General features: G+C 41.7%; 1 protein-coding gene across 2 annotated transcripts in view; it reads right to left on the bottom strand.

The window, feature by feature from the left end:
* Positions 1-1,815: 1,815 nt before the first annotated feature.
* The window catches only part of PLAG1 (PLAG1 zinc finger), a 50,278-nt gene continuing 28,716 nt past the window's right edge, over positions 1,816-23,377 (bottom strand). Inside the window, exons 2-4 of one of the 2 annotated variants that reach the window (XM_076329689.1) lie at positions 10,524-10,623; positions 6,320-6,678; positions 1,816-5,738 (exon numbers count right to left, since the gene is read on the bottom strand). In XM_076329689.1, coding sequence (XP_076185804.1) covers positions 4,475-5,738; positions 6,320-6,561 — 1,506 coding nt within the window. In that variant the 5' untranslated portion in view covers positions 6,562-6,678; positions 10,524-10,623 and the 3' untranslated portion in view covers positions 1,816-4,474. The remainder of the gene's footprint in view (positions 5,739-6,319; positions 6,679-10,523; positions 10,624-23,377) is intronic. The other variant, XM_076329690.1, reaches the window with a different exon arrangement.

The following is a 23,377-nucleotide window of genomic DNA, read 5'->3' as shown; positions in this document are numbered from 1 at the left end:
CATTTTAGCATACAAGTCCAAACAATTTTTCCACTAGCTAAAAATATAATTTCAGCAATCCGAGTCAGGTTTGGGTGTGTCATCATTCCCCAATATACTTTTCCCAGTTTTTGTCTAAATTCAAAGGCTTTTAGTAATATATAGTATGTTCTTCACTCCACACCATATAAAAAGCCCACATTTAATTTTAACTAGCAGTCACCTATTTTCGTGAACAAGAGCTGGGCTTGTCAGCGTTTAAATTTGCATGTCCAAAATTTTACTTTTGCAAGTGCTTATGAATACATTGTGGTGTTGCACAAAGTTCATTAATGACAAATTAAGTCACAGTATAAAAATATATCATACAACTATAGGTCTAGTATAGTCCTTTTTTCTATGGGTAAAAATACATCTGAATGAGACAGGGAGGTTTGTAGCACCATGAGAGGAGTTGTATCCCAAGTTACATTAGCAGCATGATCCAATATAACAATATTGCAGGAGTGTTTCTGAGGAGATAAACATTCACTCTGGTTCAACTGTACCACTGAAGCTTATACTGAAAAGTGTTTACATATGATTAGCAATAGTTCTGTGTCACTTCCAGGGCTAGATAACTGTTATCAAAAGACACTGCCTTCCAACAAAAGTAAGACACCCTTATTGCGTAAAAGCTTTGGGACTATCCAAACACATTTTGAACTACTGTGGCGTTATTTGTACGTTGAGTGTGATGCTAAGTAGGCTGTGGTTTTAACTGTACACTGGGAGGATGCAGGATGGGCAGCTAAGCCTATACGGTTTACTACCAGGTAAGTACATTTATTTCAGAGGCTTATCTATAGACTGAGAAGAATACAGGATGAGCTGCTAAACCAGTGTATGAGACAGACATAACAAAGGATGCAATCCTGCTCCCCTCGACCTCTACGGATGCAGGATCAGGCCCTAAGTTAACTTCAGACAGCAGCATAGCGATGATAGGATATGATAAAAAAAACCAACTGTATCAAATACTGCATGTTAAACATTTTGCCATAGTTTACCATCCAGAACTCCAGAGGACACAGTTTGCAATTGGTGAGGACAAACTCCTAATTTTTTTTGACTGGTATTCAAAATGGCGGTAGAAGACAGTGTAGTTTGAAACATGTAAACCTAGTAAAAACCATTGTAAAACCCTTAAGAAAGACACACTGGTTCTGTGCAATATAGCAAATTGATAAGAAAACACTGTAAAAATGTACCTGTTTAAAATTACAATGTCTACCATTTTGTACACAAAGCATTATACCAAAGGCCTACATATATGTAATCTAATGGCACTTGAAACAAATTATAATAAAAGGTTTTATAATAAAAAGCATAACCTGTAAGAAATTTTCTTAAAAGGTTTAGGTTTTCTTTTTGAAAGTGCTATATCTTGTAATATGTGTAACATAGAGGTTGACCAAGCTTTATTTTAAAAAATATTGGCCTATAATACATGTTTAGCTCACTAGGCAAATGATCCTGAAAATATGTACTCTTAACATTCATTATTAGCTTAATAAAGCAATCAGCTCTGGCTCATGTTTCAGTCAGTATATGGTTTTTAAAAACCGCTACTGCCAAATTAACAATAAATCACTCTATTCCACAATTTACTACTAAATAAAGCACAAGCAACAAGTACACAAAAATATATATATTTAAAAAAAAAAAAAAACCACCTTACTAGAAGTTTAGAAGTTGCACAAAGAGTGGTGCATGATCAGCCAGCCCTCCCCCCCCGCCCCCCCCGCCCCGAGAATCCATCTGAAATCGAGAAAACAGGGTTTGAAAACTGACGTTTTAGTAGTGGCCAATAACGACTCTGCCTAAGCGATATTCAAAAGCACTACGGTGGTGGTAGTATTGCTTACGGTGTCAGTCTGCTTCCACATTACCGTGCATCCTAGTTCAGTGGCAAACACACTCGGTGCAGCCACCCACTGAAACCCTGACTGAATGAGGTTCAATATCTTGTCTGAGGTCCCTATTTCTCAAGTGAAATGTACGTCTAACTCCAAAGTGAAATGTCAATCCCTTTTCAGGAAGCTAAGGCACGAACAAAGTAGTAAGGATTCTGGCTACGCGCTAAGAAACAGGTGTTGGCAAAGCGTCTGTTGGGTTTTCTTTTTTTAATCAAGTCTAATCGGCAACTGAGACTGATAAACAGTCACTGCGGATTGGAAATCTGTGTGCCAGAGGCTGCCCAGGATGGGCAGCGCTGCCCGGCCATGCTGCTCGGCCGGCTGCAAGATGCCGAGCACTCGCAACTTTCCTCTGCTGCAGGGGGAGTTGCAGAAGCTCGGCTCCACGCGGGACATGGCCCACTGGAGGAATGAAGTCCATTTATCTTCACCTCAGATTGACTTAATAGACTGAGAATAAACACGAGTTCTTCCTAGATGTGTTACGGTTGCTGATTTAAACTAGAGTTACATTCGGTTGCATTCACCTTGTGCTCTGTTCATCTATGTTTTTTTTCCTTTAGAAAGGTGACGAGAAAAAAAGCAATATTGAACAAATCATTCAACTAGAGATGTAAGTAAGCGAGCAATCTGTTTCACAGAAACCAGAGGAAGCAGTCATGAAGCAGAGCTAAAAGCCCACTTTGAGATAACGTGCTCCTAAACCCAAAATCTAGGAGTAGTTTGCAGAATTTCAAAAGGTATTTTCCTTATTAATACATCCTTATTTTAATGCCTTTGGAACACAAACACATTTATAAAAATGTTATCTTTCAGTAATAAAATTTAAATACACATATGTATAAAATAGTAAAACTACACCTGCATATTGCTCCTAGAATTAAAAAAAAAAAAAGTAGGAGCTACTGATAAAACATCCGGAGCATGAGCTCCTTAAATGGGAGCAACTTTTTTTTCTGTGAAGTATATTTAGTTTAACCACTTAAAACCTTGTATGAATCCTCATTATTGTTTGAGAGATACTAATGTACGTGATTTCTATTTTTTAATTCCTTGTACAAAAATGACAAGGAAAAGAATGTTATTGTTGAATTACAGCAAATCTAGTTTGCTTTCATGCATCACAGGGTTGGGTGTTTTTTTTTTTTCCTCTTTTGGTTATTAGGGGTTGGGGAATAGAATATATTGCATTAGGTAAAAGTGGTGTAAGCAATATGCTTTTACTTCACTCCTAAGAGTCCTGTCTTTAAATCTTGGCAATGGGCAAAAAGTCCCTAACCAAGTACCCAGGTGTAGAAAGTGTGATTAACATCTAACTTGTTGCTTAGGAGGACATAACACACCATGTAACACAACTGAAAAGATCATTCCAATAAAAAAAAAAATAAAAACAAAAACTGGTATTTGCAAATTTACATTCACTCTCTGACTGCACACTAGTATTGAACTGAAAATAGATACACACTTTCTGGCTGGACTTGATCCACCCTTTGGCGGTGGCAGCTGGGAGAAGACTGATGCCTACAAATGTGAATACACTATTGGAAGATTCCTATGCAGTACTCTTTCTATGCTACTAAAGAGAAAAAACAGCAAGTTAAGAATTAAAACAAAAACTGCGACAAAATATTCTGCATTACTAAATTACAACACTTTTATATTTCAAGATCAGCCATTAATTTTGCCTGTTTCCCTCTACCAGAGTCATGAAAGCACAACAACACAGTTCCAAATTCAACTTGAAACATTCGTCATTTAGGCAAGCAGAGATTCTCTGTTGAAATTCTGTTCAGCCATGATTTTAGAGAATTAAACTAATTTTTTTTCTTCCGTTATCCATAACAGGCCACAAAAATTTAAGCCAGAAAATGGCAAAATTCTTAACACCTTTTATAATGACTTCAATACAAGTCAAAATGCTATATATATGTACATGTGTATATATGGACTTCTATATATACACACACAAGTTTTCAGAAAAATCTGAATTCTATATTTATTTAAAAAATTTGGATTTGTCATTATAGAACAGATCAGATGTGTCACCATTTGGGAAGAGGATTTGTTTGGAAAGGGACTGGAGAATTTTTTTCCCAAATCTTCAGGAACCTTTGTGATACATATTTTAACTGGATTCTTTGCAAATACTAGAATATATTAAAAGGTAGAAGCGGTAGTTCTACCACTGACATCAATAAAACGGAATAGCTGGTATGGTTGAAAAAGTTTTAAAAAAGGGATGAGCGTTGAGAGTTTGCTTGGGATGACTTTCTACTGAACATTTTAAATGTGTCAATTGGCAGTGAAAATGAAAACAATACAATGAGACTTTTAAAAAAAAAAAACAAGTAAACACAGCTGAGAATAAACACTTTCAAAACATTTTTAAAAAGTTAATTTAAATTTCTTACTGGCTTCATGAGATTGGTACTGTACAAAAGCAGAGAATTTATAATGTCTTATAGTAGGCACTAAGTTAAAAATGGTCACCTAAGGCATTTCTACAAATAGACAGTAACAAGCCAGCTTTGTACATCCTATTGGAAAGCTTGATGAAATCGTGGTAGGGTGGTGGTTGTGCTTAGACTGCTCGTGAAAGCTGCTGACAACGAGTGCAGAGACCCAAGACCTATACTATTGCTAGGATCTTGTGGATCCTGGGTTTGTGGTGGAAGTTGAGTCATAGAAGAATGTGCCTCCTCTTGCGTATAACTCATTCCGAGGTTTCCCACTGAAACAGAAGGATTATAGGGAGGGCCATTTACAGGTATGAAGTTGAACAGCTGAGAAAAGTCCAATGATGGGGTGTTTAGAGGTTCGCTAATAGGAACAGAGCCCTTGGAAAGGGAAACCTCCCCAGACCCATCATCTAGTGGCCCTACTTGTGGATCCAGCCCTAGTTTTGATGAAGATGCTTGAGAATCCTGGGATGAAGAAGGCATACCACTTTGCAACTCCATTAAGTAACTTTCGATTTCCCCTTTCAATGGCTGTTCTTTTTCAGGCATAGAAATTGCGTATGAGGTAGTACCGAGCGGATATTTCAACGATAGCTGGTGAGAAGGGTGGACAGACTCCATATCTATTGGACAAGGCATTCCCAATGGTAACGATGTGGCAACCATTTGGTGTGCAGATGCAGAACTCTGCATGGACTGAATCTGAGTGTTGTAGAGATTTAATTGCAAAGTGTTTGTAAATGGCTTTGATGTCAGTTCACTGGAAGGTAAAGACATCACTGGAAGCAGCTCATCCTTAATAGGCACAGAAACATTGCAGGTAAAGGGATCTAGAAGGTCCATTGGCTCTGTTTTGACCTTCAAAAGTTCTTGGTTGTGACTTTTCTTCATGTGGCGCGTGAGGTGATCCTTCCGCCCAAATCTCTGTGCACAGTACTGACAGAGGAAGTCCTTTCTTCCAGTGTGCACTACCATGTGTCTACGGACATCCTTTCGGGTATAGAACCGACGATCACAGTGTTCACACTGGTGTTTTTTCTCCTTCACTCCACCCGATGACTTGCCTGCGTGAGTTTTTAGGTGCTCCAGCAGCACTCCTGTGCTTTCAAAAGTCTGCAAACATACCTTACAGGTGAGGTCACCGCTTGTTGCAGCATGCAAAGCCAGGTGACGTTTGAACCCAAGCTTGGTATTGTAGTTCTTTCCACATTCTTCACACTTAAAGGCCTCTTTGTTGGGATTGTGTGTATGTAGGTGATTCTTTAGGTGATCTTTTCGGTGAAACATTTTCTCACAATAATTACACTTGTGGGTTTTCTCAGGAGAATGAGTAGCCATATGCCTTTAAACACAGATATATTCTGTAAGTAATTATTTTGATCAAAAAACACATGTGCTCATTTTTTAATGGCAGCTAAATACTACACTAAGGGCTGCTTTGCAACAGAACCTTTTAACTGAAAGCATGACACTACAAAGACAGTTCGACAAATTTAAATATAGCAAAACGCGAGCCATTTCTCTTAAATTGACACTTTAGTTTTGGTGGGTTTTAGCTACTGTAACAGGGGTATATGGGCAAGTATGAAAGTACTCGTGTTAAAGTCCATAGCCAAAAAATTTTCAGTCCATACTCTTTTTTTCTCGTGACAATTCCTTATACAAATGAAAATTCTACGCTCATTAAAAAAAAAAACAACAAACAGAAAACAAAAGCAGAAAACAAATTAAGAAACAAAATCAAAGACATTAGCTTGCAAACTTAGGTAATTTAGAATTCTAGAAACAATCCAATGGCTACTTTAATTAACACATCCTCTCTGCAATCAGCTGAAGGCGTACACAAATATATACTTTTACACGGCTTAACACGGCCAACATAAAATAGATAATATAATCTGAAAGATAAATAGAGTTTAATACCTTAGTAATTTGTACTTAGAAACAAAGGCCTTGGTGCAGTCTTGTTGTGTGCACTTGTAGGGCCTCTCTCCTGTGTGAGAGTATGAGTGAACCTTTAATTTCTCAACACTGTTAAAGGCCTTGTCACACAGTTGGCAAGGAAAGTTTTTTCTTGGTTTGGTTTCACCACGCTTACGTTTCCCTGAAGGGACTTTCTGGGTATCTCTTACTTCTGACAAATCACCAGGAATGACAGTGGCCATCGCAGCCTAAACCAGGCCTTCTTGTTGGACACTTGGGAATTGCCCAACTCCACTAAATGATTTAGCTTTAGATGGCTTCTCAAGTTTCATGTGGTCGTAAAAGAAAGCAAAAGGGGACTGGAAAAAAAAAATAAGAAACAACTAGTTTGTAACTAAACTTAGATTTTGAAGTTTACTTGCTATGTGATGCTCTGAATAAAACTTAAAAATAAAATTAGGTTCAGCTGGTCTAATGTAATACCTGTAGGTTTCTTTACACTATTTGCTGCAACTCTTAAAATGCATTGCTCAGGATGAACAGATCCACATATGCCCTGAAATCACACCTCACAGCTTTCCCACCAAGCACTGACGGAGAACAGCAAAGTTTGTCAGATTACAGGAGGCATCAGGCAAAGAGCCTACCTACCCAGACGGCTTTTGGCAGCTTCGGATTTCAAAGGAATTAAAGCCGTGCCTGTGGTCTTTGCACAGACACACGCACACATGCACGCACACAGGCACACACACAGTTATCAAAGCGACGATCTGTAAGCCTCGAAATGTTTGAAAACCTGCATGAAAAGCAGCAATACCCATGCTGACAGTCTGGGGGGGCAAAGCTCACGTTCTGGGGCGTACCTCCTCGTTTTGATGACTGCACATCTATACATCTACTCTAGTAAAATGTACGCATTGCAAATGATTGCTAACGCCAGGTGAAATTCTCCTGTAAACTTACCCTCTGCTAACAGAGACTTGATGTATTAACAACAGAAATCCCATGAATTAGGGACAGATTAGATAGATTAGGGTTTTATCAGCCCAGCGCTGGAGACCCCCACCCTCCTCACGCTATCCTGCAAGATGTAGGGGCTGTTAAGTGTTGAGATTTAGGCTAGCTCAGGATGGAGGCTTTTAGTCCTGCCGGGGCATCGCAAACCATGAACTAAAACAGAGGCTTTCAGCTAAAGGAGATGCATAACACTCATGCCTGTCTTGTGGGCGAACGGCTTTAAATTCATCATCTGGTAGTGTATAGTAGCAACTGGGCACCTGCCATTACAGGGCACTCAACAGCCCTCCTTTGTAAGGGGTAGCTGACAGCTTTTTTTCATCATTGGAGCACAATTGCTACTCTAGATACCAAAATCCAGTGCTACTCGTTGCAGGAAGGGTCGAGTGCGAGGTCTGCGACAGCAGGGGCGAGGAGGAGGACAGCGGGAAGACGGCACTCAATGCAAGCGTTGGGCAGGGCTGGAAAGCCCCAAAATTTGGCCCTTGTCCCTCAAAAGCAGCAACACCCCCCCCCCCAGCCCGGGTGTCACGGCTCACAGCTGCCATCTGCTCCGGCCTCTGCCGGGGCAGCTGCGTGAGAGGCGGCTGGGCCGGGTGGCACCGAGGCCGGGGGCAGCGGCCAGGCCGGGGGCTCATCGGCCGGCCGCCCCCGCGGCCCCCGGCAGCGGGGCAGGGGAAGCCAGCAGCTGCTGGGACAGGTGGAGCCGGGCGGCTGGGAGGCGGGCAGGGCGCACCAGGCCGCAGCTGCTCCAACCTAACGCCACCTCCCTGATAAACAAAACGGACTCTTCCCCGCTGGCAGCGAGGGGAGGCTGGATAGTTTGGAGGCAGCCTGGCCCCGGTCTCAGCTGTCCTCTCTCCCCTGCTGAGGCTCAGTAGAGATGGAGGGAGCCAACCGCTCCAGAGGGGAGCAGAGAGCAGCGCCCAGGTGCAATGGGGACAAAATGAAACGGTCCTTGCAAGAGCCCCAGCGTGGCCCTGGAAGAAAGCGGGGAGGAAGGAGAGCCTGTGTTTTTCTCAATGCACAGCAGGACAGGAGGGTGGGGGGGCATGGAGGGGAAGAAGGGGATGCGCCTCTTCAATGTCTGCATTTTATGAAAGCTTCAGACTGAGATTTCCATTTGAAACACGTACACGGAGCATGTCTTTGTCTATGCCTCTTCCTCCCTCCTCCCCAAAACTTTTCCCTTGTCTTTACAAGAGGAGAGAAACACTGGCACACCAAGATGGAAATCTGCTGCCTTTCAACCCTATAGTCCTTGAATGGCAGGTTAAACTATGCTACTTTCTTTTCAAGCAAGAAGTTTTGTAAGACCACCTTTACTCCCCCAAATTTTATATGGAACCACTAACCTCTTTAAAGATACCCAAGCAAAGGTGTTTCTTTAAGGACTCTTATCATTTCAGATTTGTCTCTGACTCATTCCCACTCATGGGACGAAGCCTGGAGACATCAATACCATGAGTGGGAATAGGGACAGGTCTTCAAAGAATCAGCTTAATTTTATTTTCTGTCTCATAGGCAGCTTTCTAGCTCATAAGTGAAGAAATGAAACAGTTTGGAGACTTGAGACCAAAGTGTTTCTGCAATAAAAGTAAATGAAGACCAGTTACAAAAACTTCAATGGAGCCACCGATGTAATCAAAAGGAGGGTCCGATTCACATCAAAGTTGTGATAAATTTGTGGACTGAGAGATTTTTCAATATATGCTTTAACTAGAATCTGGTAATAAAATTGTGTTTTCCTGTAAATGAACACACTGGTCTTCTATGCATATTGGCCTGAATATAGAATGAAATCTTGTTTTAGCCTAATCTCTCCTCACAAATGAAGTTCTGGGGGAGAAAAAAAAAATCCAACCCACTCTGCTTACACAGGGTGTATCTATACCACACAGGCACCTATATGAGACCCGCTGCACAGGGCTGACAGTGCAGCAGCTGTGGCCCTCGCTGCGTGGCTAAGGCACCTACGGTCTCAAGGGGTAAGAATGGGCTACGGCCCCTTTTGCCTCCCTGCTAAATCCACACCTAGCCTGAGAGGGGTAGGCAGCATTAGCAACAAAGAGCAAAGAAACTACCTCCAGAGTCTGTTGCAGGGGAATGTGGTGAATTTGACTGTGCTGGGTCCAGAGCTCAGCAGCAAGTGGCCTCCATGCCCAGCCGGTGACAAGGGAAGCAGGCACAGCCGGTGGGATGTGGGAAGGGAGGGTGAGCTGCCGTGGGGAGGGACAACGGACAGAACTAGAATGGGGCTGTGGGGCCAGGGAGGTGCAGAGAGCGCTGCGTGGGGATTGGGAAGATCTAAGGACACGAGGATAGGGGTGAGCTGGTAAGCTGGGGGCAGGAGGGGAGGAAATGAACATGCATCAAGCTGGGGAGATGCAGGATCTTAGGCCATGCAGAAGGGTGATATGCAGGGTCTGATGTAAGGCCAAAAGCAGCATTTGTTGTGGAACGGCATACGAGGCTTAACTGTTAAATTAACAACTCTGACAACTTCTCACTCCTGTTGTCAATGCAAGGATCACATCTCAGGCTGGAGGCCATCCTATATTCAGGCCAATATAACATTACTGTTATCTTCTCCAAAACTTCAGGTAACCTAGTTGCTGTACCAGATGTAACTCAGAACGTTCTCACAGATGAAGAATTCAGGTTTTGTTCCTCTATGATCAAAACTAATTAAGCTGACTTTGAACTGTGTTTAAGTGTCCTTAAAAATGCATCATTAGAACAAATATAGTGTGGATCCAATCTTTGACAATAACAGTGTTTTATTAAAAAAACATGTACGCACTATTATCTCAGTACCATTTCTCAACAGATGAGGCAATTAAGAACTTCAGTATTGATCTCTGAATAGCAAATAACCACTTTCTTTTTTTCTTGTGGATATATAGACTGAGCAATGGAGATAAAACTTAAAAAACCACTGATCCTCAAATATTACACTTTCCAAAGACCAGCTGAAAGAATTTTATGAGTAATATTGCCTGTCTGTGTCTCAACATATTATCACTTAAAATCCCCATTCTTATTGGTGCTTTCACAACTGCAGGATGAATGATTATATGCAGTATCAAATATAACAAACACATTACACAAAAGCTTATATATAATACTATTTTTAAAGAAGTATATACTTAAAGCAGGATTAAAGCAGCCTCTGTTCAATGCACACCTGATGTTTGCCCACTAAAGTCCTCAGATTTTGGTCTTAACCAGTTCCGCTGACTCTTCTTGGAGGAAACCAGAATCCAGTACTTCCCATTTTTACTGGTCTGAAAAACAAAAGGAAGAATGGACTAGACTCCAGCGAAACCAGTATATTCAGAAAGGCTGGGATGCGGCAAGACCGGGGGTTGGAAAGAATCGGAAAGGAAAAGTTAAAAGGGATAGAACCAACCCATGCACAGAACATTATGTACTGTTAATTATAAACTGTAGGAATCAATCGTTCTTGCATTATCAGTAGCAATTATGCACTTCAATTTGCAGTATACTTACATCATGTCAACTAACGCTACGCTGGACAGTAACACATAAAGAGATAAAATTAGACAAAAGCAAAGGAGTTTTCAATGAAGTTAAAAACAAAACAAAAAAAAAATCCACAGACCACAAATAATTTAGAAATAACAGTGAAACACGTAAAATGCTGGGCCCAGACTTGAGTTTCTTACTCAGAAAGGACTGAATAAGAGAAGATTTCTGGATTAGGCCCAACTTTACTAGAACCTAATGCCTTCATTCTGCTTAATTATACAGGAAATAGCAGCTTAAAAGGTGACCTGCAAAGGAAAATAAAATTAATTTTAAAAAAATAATAAAGCCTCTTAATGATGTACATGCTACAGGTAAATCCCAATAGAGGGCAAGTCTAGGTGTGCCTGAGCAAATCCAGAGGGCCTTTCTGGAATTTCCCTTGTATCTCCCTTTTCCCTGCCACCATCCTTTTGTAAACTTGCAGCATGCCTTCCTTTTCCTGCTAGAAGGCCTCCTGGATGAGACAGGTATATGTGGAAAACATGTTCAGCGCCTCATTGTAACGGGGAGGCTCATCCCCTCCAACTCTTCCAGATATGTAAGGGCAAAGCCCTATACAGTGCACATACCCCATGTGGCATAGCAGGCTGAAGGTATTTGGCAGGAGCCCCGGAGTAATGTAACATTTCCCCCCGCACAAACCATTTTCCCGTCTCCCTTCCCATTCACTCCAGTAAAGCTCAGTAAAGTTCAACTTCGCACAGCCCCAGCCTCCTCTGCCGGTAAGCATGAACGTGACCAAACTGGCATCCTCAAACACCTATTAAAGGCTAAAGTGCTTCAGAGCAACCAACTGAAGCTCTCTGACAGCTGAGGAGCATTTATTTGGGGCTTTGTACATACAGGCAGGAGGTAGAAACAGCTCCAGTACCCAAAGAAAAAAATGAAAGCTTTGTTTTCAACTAACGAGCAAGAGAGGTGGCACAACCCTCACCTCCTCTTTTGGAGGTCCCCAAATCACCTTGTTTCAGGGAGAAAATGCTGATGACTCCTCACTCCCTCTCCCAGCAAGACCCTTATAAATTAGTTACCCTGCGATGCCTATTCAACATCTTCCACTATCGCAGCAGAAAGGAAGAGCTTTGTTATCCAGATGTTTCTACTAATGTAGCTCACAATAAGTAGACAATATTTAAGACAGCCACATAAATGTAATGGACTAAGTCCTTGTGGACTTAGTTCCTCCACTATTGGTATTTACAGACCATTTCCTGTTTGGAAAAAAAAACCCAAATTCTGTCTAAAATATTATAATGCCCTCTCAACAGTATTCAACATTTTTTCTTAAATGCTTATGGTGCTCAATTCTCACTGCACATCTAAAGTCGCTCCAGCAAAAAGCAGATGCCCTCAGAGACGGGCCATTAGAGGCATGGAAAGACCATTGTATCAGGGGCAACTGAAGCAACTGAACAAGTAAATAAGCAAGATAAACACCAGATCTAGTTAAAATGCTGAAGAGAATGAAGGAGGAAAGTCAGGTACTTTTATTCATTACCTTATGAATATAGCAAAATCACAATGCAGTGGATCCAGATGAGGGCAATGCTATACCCACAATTAGAGGCATCTCAACTTCTACAAGACCATTATTAAGCAGAGCGCTTAATATACACACAAAACATACACACAAAAGGGGATAAGTTTGCATGAATAATGAAAACATCTGCTACATTTGACAGGATTAAGTGAAATAAAAAAATTCCTATGCTTTGTGACAATAAATCAGCTATTGGATAACAGACCTTTTCTTATGCACAGAATACAAAAGTTGTCTATGATAATGCTGATTTTTAGACCACCTTTCTCAGAAGCTTTTGGTGCTAGAAAATCTCTGAGGCAGAATACTGGACAAAGATGTACCATTCTTCTCGTAACTGCTTATAGTGTTATTAAGTTTTCTTAACTAGATGAGTTAGGAACAATTTTTAATGAATAACAAAGCTCAAATTATTCTCCACGTGAAATAGAGAAGCATCACACAGCATAAAGCATTGTCACATGCACATGCCCAAAACCCACTTGGGAACTAATAACAAAATACGACTTCTATAATTTGTCACATTATCATTCTTAGAATTTATCAGATCTTCCAGTATCCGTGAGGCACTAATTTTGCTAACTCTCCAAACACCCAAATAATTCCAGGTTAGACAATATTTGAATATCTACCATCTAAGGAGTCAAAGAAAAAAAAAAAGCCCCCAAACCCTAAGCTAAATCATTTATTCCTGTTTTTAATACTGAAAAAGAGTAACATACTTTTTGTAAAAATTCACAGTTCATCTTTAAAAATCTGAAAAAATAGCTGCACTTTAAAATGTTTTAAAACATTATATGGTATCTAAACTAAAAGGATAATGAAGACATTACACAAATACAACCAATAATCCTCCTCCTAACTTGCATTTCTTGCTTTTCTTAGGAGTGTTCAAGCACAGTAAAGGAAAACACCAGTTTCATGGTTATTTTCTTTCAAAATAAGAGAGCAATAATGAGAACGCAGTATCTGTCATTGCGCCTTGTATACAGAACAGTGAATCTAGCTTCAATTCCTGAAATTAATCAGTTTTAAACGAGAGGAAGGGTCCTAGAAACGTCAGAGTCATAATAATGGTTGAACTGATTAAGGATTTAGTAGTATTACAGAGTCATCCTGGGTTTTCAGTATTTCTTTACGGAAGCAAAATGAAAAGCTGTTACTTACCCTATGGAAACTGTGATTCTTTAAGAAGTGCTGTCCACACAGATCCCAGGTGAGCATGTACTCACATGAACAGGATCAAGTTCTCTGAAGACAGTAACGTCCATCCAGGCTGTGCCTGTGAACCCTCCCAACTGCTACCGGCAGTGGTGTAAGGCAAAGGGCTCCCGAACTGTGCCACGCGCATCACCGCACCACCTAATGCTGTCTGCAGCAATGGCATCTCCCAGCTCTGCTCTTCACTCACGCTGTGGGGCAAGAGCCGTTACGGGCGCCACTGCCATCAACGTGCTGCCTTGAGGAAGCAGCAACCTCCCTCTTCAGTGGCTGCTGTAGCCCTGCCACTCCCAAACCTGTGCTCCCGTCTTGGCGTTTTAGATGCTGATGGGAAGGAGCTGGCAAGGTTTGGTGTGGCTGATGAAAGGGAGCAGGGCCACGGGAGAGAAATACGCGGGCAAGAGTTGATGTCCTAGCTGGGAGCGCGGTGTGAGGATTGGAAAGGTGAAACACAGACTGGCATCCTGGTTTGGGAAGGAGGAGGATGAACACATGCAGCCCAAGGAAGCCAGGAGCTGCTGCTGCTCAGGGTGGTAACGGAGCAAACTAAGCTCAGGATGCCCCAGTCTAACCTCTCTCAGGTTTGCCAACAGTAAAGACTCCTTCAGAGCGAAGGACAAGAGATCTCTTGTGGTGCCTCTATGGAGAACGTGCCTGGAAGGGCCACAATTATTGTATCAGGTGACTAATAGTCACCTGACTAAAAAAAGTACTGACAGAGGAAACCTGCTCTGTTCGAGCAGTCAGGCATAGCTGGGGGAGCTGAGTTGGAGGAAGCATCGGCAAGAGACAGTCAACTCTTCTGTAGCTCAGAAAAGCCAAAGTGACAGTCAGACAGCACCTCCACTACAGAGCGGCAGAACTGAACTACAAATCTCACCATGTCTGCCCCTCTCAGCCGGGGCTGTTAAAATTGCGCAAATGTCGCCAGAGCTCCTGAAGATGAAGGAATCTATCCCTGGGTTAAGGCAACCGAAGAAGGAGCACCACTTCGCCTCCTCCTGCTTTCCTTGTGCTGTAGGTTACACACAAGCCTCTCGCTAGGCAGTGCAGTTTGTGGAGGTGCAGATTTAACCCTCCTTCCTCAGACACCTCTGCTGGGACAGTTGTTGGAAGGGGCTGAGGGCATAATTGGCCAAGAGCCTGCAGCGCTCCAGGACAGCACGCTGCGACCTGCAGCCCTGCAAGGCTCAGCCATCCTTCCTGGATCATCAAGGATCAATGTGCCTACTGCACACTTGCACTGACCTTGGAGTGAGCGGTAGGTCTGACTGACTTTGTAGAAAAATGCTAGACTTTTTGCAGCAGAAGACTCATCTCAAAGTAGCTGCAGGTGGCAGAAGGTCTAGCTGCCAACCAGGGACTTCCAGAGGTCCCTCTTACGGAGAACTAACTTTCAGTAAGGGAGGATCTCAACTGGAGAAATTGATCCCACCAATAGAAACAGTCAAGCAGGTAAGAAAAATCCATGCTTAACTGGCACAGATGTTGAAGTATTGATGACTTCAAGGGTGCCTTTCTCTGTGTTGAATTAAAATCCGTCTCCTGACTGATGCAGGGGTCTACATCACTGTTTGTTCTTGACAGGCCATCTGATCTGCATTTATTTGAACAGCACATCACTCTAAAGGAGACAACCAGTGAAGCCTGTTCACCTTTGCTCACGTTTAGAAGGAGAATCCTGTCTTTGGTAGGAAGATGTTGATTCTCCCCCATTTGTTCTTGGCTGGATGGGGCCAGAGGGGGAAGGGGGCAACAAAGGGAGGTGTCCCTCTGCAGCCCGAGTTCTCCTGCATCTGGAAGCTCAAGCTGAGGCTTTGATCTAGAGGACAAGAAGGAGGAAGAATGGGTGTTGCTGGGGTGAGACTGTTAACCAGAAGGTGGGTTTGACCAAGGAGCCTGCCTAGGCCAGGAGCAGCTCGCGCCTGCACTTTCACAAAGTGATACTTCATTTAATTTTCTGCCTGTTTTATTGTGTAATTTGGAAGAGATTTGAACAGCAAGCAACATGTACGCACATGTTTCTGCCCTAAGCAATGAAGACACCTGGCACGACTGTCTATAAACACAGCACTGCCAAACGGCAGGAGGCACAGATCTCAACCCCCGGAGCCCTGCCTCCGGCCATCGTGGCCTTTTGTACAGCAGACAGCGAGAGGAAGAGAGCCAACAGGTACACCACCCAACAGCAGCCGGGAATCGGCCGGGGTTTTACAGCTCCCGTTCTCTCGCAAGCTGACGGAGAGATGAGAAAAGACAAAGGGCTCCAAGTTGAGGCCCCCGGGGGATGAGATGGCATTGAGAGGTGGGTGAAGCCACTTGGCCTTTTGCATTTTTGGACAACAGTTACTGTAAATAACCGTTCAAAGATGTAGGCACTGGCCCTACCGTACAGCAGTGTTTCATGTAAGGGGAGCACCTGCACATATGCAAACTAATCACAAAAGAACAGATAGGGTTTTTTGATTTTTTTTAAATACAAGGCTGTATTTATCTTATCTTGAACTTCAGGACTTCTCCTTATAGCAGGCAGCTGAGTTCAGAGAAATCCTTCTCCATGGATTCAAGCTCTAGCCTACAGTAATAGAGGGGTGGCTGAGGGAGTGTGGTAGGACAGCAGCAAGAGCACGCACAGGCTGCAGGAAGACACAACCAAATCCAAGCATGCAGCAGCAGAACTGCCTGTGAAAGCTGCTGCAGGAAAATGGAATGACGTGGGCAAAACAGTGAAAATATCTATCCAGCGATCTTAGGTATAAACATAAGAATGACTTAGAGATATTAACACATAAGACTTTACCCCTTGGGGAAACAGCCTAACATCAAGAACATGATGAATTCAACATAAGCATGGAAACTAAAACCATGCAACCATTGTAGTCTACTGTTAGTGACAGCACATTAGTAATATCTACTGTGTGCAGAACAACGATTATGCTGCAAAGACTTATACAGAAGGTAGAAAAATACAAGAATTAAGATATTTCATCAATTCAAAATTTTAACAAATTCTTTGTTGGGTTTTTTTGGAAAACATCCACAAAACAGAGAAACTTACTGAAATTGCATAAAGTTGAGCAGGAAAAACCCCCGATCCTTTCAAATTAGTGTGAAATATGGGTAGCAAGGGGAACAAATGCACTAAAATGATTAAACCCATTTCTTTTCTTCTGGATGGTAAATACATGGATTCCACTAGTAAACATCTGTTAAATATATATACCTTTTATTAATTAATACAGCAAGCATTTGGAGGAAAAAACCCACTAGGTTGCTGTGGGACAGTAACCATCATACAAAAATAGGTATTTATATAGATTTGACTATTAAATGCAACATATTTTTTTTCATGATCATAAGACTGTTCGCAATTCCTGAAAGCTGTACTACAGTCATGAAATTTGGACAACCAGCTTTTTAATTTTAGAAAATAACTCATAATATGCTACACTAGAGAGAGTATTACATAGAATTTTTCTTCTGTATTCTGAAAAAGGTTATCGTGCCTGCCTGTTTTTTTTTTTTCTTAAGTTTCTGGAAAAGTAGAACATGAACTTACCAACATTTATTTTATCGTGACCTAATAGTCTGTAATTTAAAGAAAAAAAAAAAATCACAATACTATCCAGCATCTCTTTGTGGGCTTTCCATGTTTCAAATTACTTAGGTCCACTTTAAATCTTGAGAGCTCAGTTTTGGTTACTAAATGTTCCAAAGGATTCCTGATTATATACTAAATTGAAGGAAACAAGAGCTGCCTAGAGTTAACCCATCTGATGATTGTGGTTTTATGGGCTTTTTAAGAATCTCTATGGCACTGCATAGATGTTTTTCTAAAAACTTTGGAGAGGCTGTGATACAAATAACGTTGATACTGTAATTACTGTTAGAATGTTTAAAACCTGCAAAAGTGCTTTCATGTATTTTGGAATCACACCACCACCCGCTCCCCAAGAATAATCTGCATCCATTTTTAAAGTGATGATGCTTCTGTGAAAGCAAACTTTGGTCACTATTTAATCTGCATATAGGACCATGTTATTTTTATAATAAAATCAAAAGCAAATCCTGTATATGTACAAGTAAACACAAACATACATCCTAAAGGTGCCTATGAGATTGTACACTAATATGATCAGGAATCAATTGATGTTCATAAGGAGTATTATTTTCCTTTGTCCCAAGACATCTTAAAATGAGACTAGGTGTGCGGGCTAGATTAATGGTACATCTAGGCCAGTATTCTGCCTCCAGTAATAGCCAAAAGTACAGAACAGGTCACGAACGTGTGATATTTCTCACTGATACCCTTCTGACCTCCAACTACTTTAATGTCAGGGACTTCTGAACCGTACATGATTTCTGTTAGTTTAGCAACTTTCAGTACATCACCCTTCCAAGCAATAGCCCACGCTCCCCCTGGAAACCGTATCAGTTCCTAGTATCTACAGCATACTTTTGAAAAGTTGTCCCACAGGTCTCTCCACTACCAATTTTAAGGAGAACCTCTTCCTTTTGAAGGCTGTGAAACTGTCTTCCCTCCTAACTGTGTATGTTCTTGTTTTGAAAGGCAGTGGTTAGTCTGCCTCTTCCTGCCTCTGCAGATCTCCATGACATTGCCCTCAATTCATTCCTTTCCCAGACCAAAATCCCAGTTTACAGAAGTGTTCTTCATATGGAAGCCACCCCATGTAGCTCATCATCCTTGCTGACCTTCTCTAAGCCTCTTCCAGTTCTAATAAATCCTTTCCGAGATGAAGGCTCCAGAAGTGCACGCAGCACTCAGGAGGCAACTGGACCATACACTCTTGTAATGACAATCTCAATTTTATTCTGTATTTCTTTCCCCTAACATTTGGGTTGTGTTTCGGTGACCAATGAGCTCAGGATCTCACAGAATCACCAATCGCAATCCCCAAATCTTCCTCCTCAATTGTAATAGCTCAAACTCATAATCTTATATATAATCAGGATTGTTCTACCCAGTGCTCCTCAGTTATCCTCATTTATCTACACTGAATTTCATCGCCCATTTTGTTGCACAGCCCTCAGCACTTTAACGTCCTTTTACTGTTTTCCACAGCTGGCCCTCTTCTTCACAGCAAACTTGCTCACCCAATTGCTCATCCCCTTACTGATACCATTTATGAATGTGATGAACAGCACAGATCTCTGTGGAATGTAAGTGGGACCCTCCTCTAATTGAGAATTGACCTTCTACTTCTACCCTTTGATCCTACCTTTTAATCTGTCATTTACTTATGCAAAGACCTTCCCTCTTACATTATGGCTCCTAAGTTTCCTTAAAAAGCCTATTTGATAAAGTTCACTTTGATTTTTGAACCAGAACATCTTTAATTCTTGCTGATGCCTCCAAAGAACTCCAACTCCCTAAGACAGGACTCCCTTACAAACGCTGCTTTGACTCTTCCCAAATAATCATACCTACCCAGGTGGCCAGCAATTCTACGCTTTATTATATAGCATCTACCAAAATTGCCTGGTACAGATTTCAGATTTGCCTGGTGCAGGCCTGCCTGGCCCAGACCAGCCCTGAAACCATGATTTTACATACTTACATTTCAGAAGATTTTTCTAAACCTGAATACTTTAGGTTGTACCATTTAAACAACATAATTAGGTTGCAGAGCACAACTAGATAGGATAGGAAGTTACAAGTTTTGCTTTTTGAGACAGTCATCTAACTTGAATTGTAACGCAAGATGTTTTTAACAGTTTCAGTACTCAGTCAAGTAAAAGGGTTTCTGGTGCTCTAGTCTGCTAGGTGGAAATCACAATGACGTCGGTGAACTCAAGATAAACTCCACTCATATATATCACCACACAACATAATCCCGTGCAGCTAGTGATCTCTGCTCGGTCAGAGAGAGACGGTCTGAACTGGAACAGCACAGAAAAAAGCAGCCACCAGTCACTCCACTTTGTGCTGTGCTCCTCATTTAAGCTGAAAAAGTAAAACTTACCAAAGAGCTCAGTAATTTCACTTGAAGGTCTGCTAGGCAGACAGCACAAAGGAACTGCCAGAAGGCAGGGACAGGTTTTAAATAGCAAAGTCTGTAAAATAAGCATGGACTAGAAGTCAGAAAACATAGGACTACAATAATCCAACCAGTGATTCATCGTTTGGGCTTGGAGAAATCCTCTACCCTACCTCAATTTCTGTCTGCTACTAAAAAAAAAAAAATATATATATATATATATACTTACCTGTCTTGCTAACACAAGCTCAAATAAGAGGGGCAAGGTGGTGGGAAGAAGTCTTTGAAAAATCGCAATACCACATAGAAGCTGAAGTGACTGTAATAGGACAAGACCCTTCACAGGAGAGTTAAATTTGCCTCATGAGATTAGGTTAGATGGTTGGGAAGCTCACATTTGGGACAAAATGACAACTCATGAAGGACAGAAATAAAGTGACTGAGAGAAAGGGTAGCCTCCCCAGTACATATGCTGCATCCTGGGTGTAGGTAGTAACTCTACACAGTTGTCCAAAGAACGTAGCAGAAGCCCAGTCCTGCCCTGAATCACGCTGCCTGAACAACATTGCCTGGGGGCAAAAACTGTGACGGGGTTTAGCATTGCTTTTTTCATAACCTTGGATTTTCATATGATTTATTGACGCTATTCCAATTAAAATGCTGATCCTGGTTGCCCCGTCTCCTCTGCCTCTTATCCCAGCCCCCAAAGAAAGGCAACAAGTAAGAACGAGTGCCCAATTTCCAAGCAGCTGCTAATCTTCCAATACACTCTGCAGTCGAGGAACTGCTGTTCTATCTGAAAAGAAAATACTTCATAAATTATTGTAACTTTACATTAAATAAAAAGTGTCACATTTAGTCACGATGGCCTTTGCTACTGCTGCTACAGCTGCGATGCTGGATGATTGTATCAATGACCTTATGAGCTAAAACACAAAAGCCTTAGGAAAGGAGAACTAAAGATGCAGAATACTTAGGGTAATGCCGAAGCAAATCCCTCTTCAAAGCTGTAATCAGTGAGCCTTTCAGAACTTGCACAGCGCAGACGCTGAATGTATTTCTGACTCTGTTCATACGTACCAGGCTTTGTCTATGCAATGATGTTAGCATACACCTAATCAGCTTACTCTGATTACAGTGACTTCACAGAGTGTTTGCATGCCATTTTGCTATGAGAACATCCTTGTTAATGACGTAAATACATAGCTCTGCATTTGTTCCCGTCTCCCATTCGGTGTGTTGAGTGGTTCATTTACAATGCTCTGCTTCAGTTTGTCATGCAACACATTTTGGGATGCGCATCTTAATAATTCTGAGATTTGATGCCAGATTAATGAACAATTAAAAGCAGTCATGCGTAATTTAGAGCTACATGATTGAACACAGCAGAGGGAGATGAAGCCAGGCAGTTAGTATCCAGAACAGCCACCTGGAGTACAATTTTTGGATTCAGGTGACCGGCAGCAACTACTAGTTTCAGGCAGCAAAGGCAGAATGTGCCAGAAGTCCACACAGATTCTGCCCTGGAGCTGCACCAACAGAAAACCAATCTAGGATCTCCTGTCAGCCTGATGAAATGTCATAACGATGTAGTCACCAAACAACTTTACCATTAAATCACAAGGTGATCAGCTTGTTATTGGCAGGGCAACCAAGTCAGGAAGGCTGACAGTCGCATGAGGAGATTTCTCCATGTCTGTCAATGCACAGGAGGTCACGGACAGCTTTGAAGGGACAGGGTTCCCTACTGGCACAGAAGCAGGTGGTGAGACGCATACCTGTTGCCCTACTCTACCCTAGCTCCACCTCCCAAACACACAGGCTTAAGACTTTATCAACATGATGGCATATTCCTTCACAGTCCTGCTGGACAGAGTTTATCGCAGTAAGCATTCACCAATACTAATAATGGGTGGTCTACGACAAAACACCTGTGTCCTACAAGGTAATTTTTGTTCTTCTCCACAGTCCAAGACACCAGGGCATTTAAGAGCTCTCCTCTTTTTTTTTTTTTTAAAGCAACTTAGTGGACTCTGCTTCCCTGATTTCCAAGCCTACGTTAAGTGATGGGAGAAAAACACACGCAAGACTTTGCCTTGAACAGCTGCAGACTGCCAGTGGGGCAGGCTTCCAGAAAGGTGGAAGGAAGATGGTGACAAAAAAGATAGAATAAAAATAGTCTTATGACTTTATGGTACGCATCAATGTTTCATGCACGTTATGGGAAAAAATCCCGGAGGGCAGATGGAAACATGAAATGGAGATGCTTTTGAGAGTCCCGGAGAACGTATTCCTCTAAATGCTCTCCAACAAGACGCTTGAGCTCCTTTCACGCTGTGGGAAAGCAGCTGTAGGCTAGCAAAAAAATTTGCAATCAAAAGGTATGTTTTAGTTTAGTTTTATTTTCAAAAAGTTGTGAAGAGATGAGTTTTACAATAGCCGGGTGTTCAATTATTTTTCAGACAGGTGTTTAGAAAATGGATTTATTTACTGATTTAGCTGATGGTGCTTTTTCAATGAAAAAATAATGACCTTAAAAACAAAGTAGGTCGTGCAAGGAGTGCTCCTCTGGATGATGTACATAAGATCCTGAATACTGTCAGGCAACATTTCCAATCAGCTCAACTGACACAGTGATCTCAATATGGAACATCTTCTATGTTTTACAGGGTGTTGAAGGTAAAGTGCTTGACCAGTGTTTTGTTACAACTGTTTATGTTTAGCACCTTTGTATTGCCTGTTTGTTGTCCCCTTCCAGAATCGCATAATCCATTTCAGTCTTCTGGGAGTTCTCCAGGAAACCCTCCTTTCACCACTCTGCCTTTGCAACCTCCTGCTGAGCTGAGCTGACAATTTCAAGGTTCAGATCCACCTTTTGTTTATCTTCTGAAATTTGATGGCTATCTTTTAGCTAATAATTCCCCTCTTCATATGGGCTGCAGCTTTTTTACGTGCTAAGAGAAATCAGAAAAAATAAAGATGTTACTAGTCACCCCACTCATTACAAACTCTATTTTAATACTGCTAACTAGTTTCTTCCCTCATGACCACATCCAAATTCTTTTCCCCCAACTTTTCTTTTCACCGTGTTCCCTTCAAAACTGCAAGATGCCTTCCAAATTACTTCCACATACTACATATGCTGTTGTAGGTTTTTCTGGGACATACGTAATGGGGTAAGTTGTTTGCTATTGTTTCAAAACTTGAAATGGTCAGACACTGTTGGATAGGCATTTGAGTATAAAGGGTTCTGCCTTTGTTTTTTTTAAAAAGAAAAAAACAGTAGGCATTACATTTGTAACAGCACACATGTGCAACTAACTGTCCTCATGCTGAAGGATATTACTCCCTAGCAAATTCTTGGGAGACTTAAGGGTCCCATTTATAAAGACAACAGGCAAACTGCGATAATACACTGCAAGGCTACCTATCAACAAGCTTCATCCAGGAGTGCTAGAGGAGCATTTCCTTAAAGAAAAGGGGGGGGGGGGGGGGGAGAAAAAGAAAAATCCCAACACCTCTTTTACCTGCAATGTTTGTGTCAAACCTCCCTCCCACACACTCTTTTCACTCCTATAAATTACTGTAAAATACACTGCAAAATCAAGAAAATTCTGTAGCAGTTGTTACATATACACAAGCTCACTCTACTAAATAAAAGTTTTAGAACAGCAAAGCAGTTCAAAATTCCTTGTGTACTTCACCCTCAGCAAAGATTGAGCACACTAA

This window comes from Aptenodytes patagonicus, chromosome 2, assembly GCF_965638725.1.
Source record: "Aptenodytes patagonicus chromosome 2, bAptPat1.pri.cur, whole genome shotgun sequence".
In the NCBI taxonomy this organism is placed as follows: domain Eukaryota; kingdom Metazoa; phylum Chordata; class Aves; order Sphenisciformes; family Spheniscidae; genus Aptenodytes; species Aptenodytes patagonicus.
The sequence above is the reverse complement of the archived record's forward strand: the minus strand, read 5'-3'. Positions and strand labels throughout refer to the sequence as shown.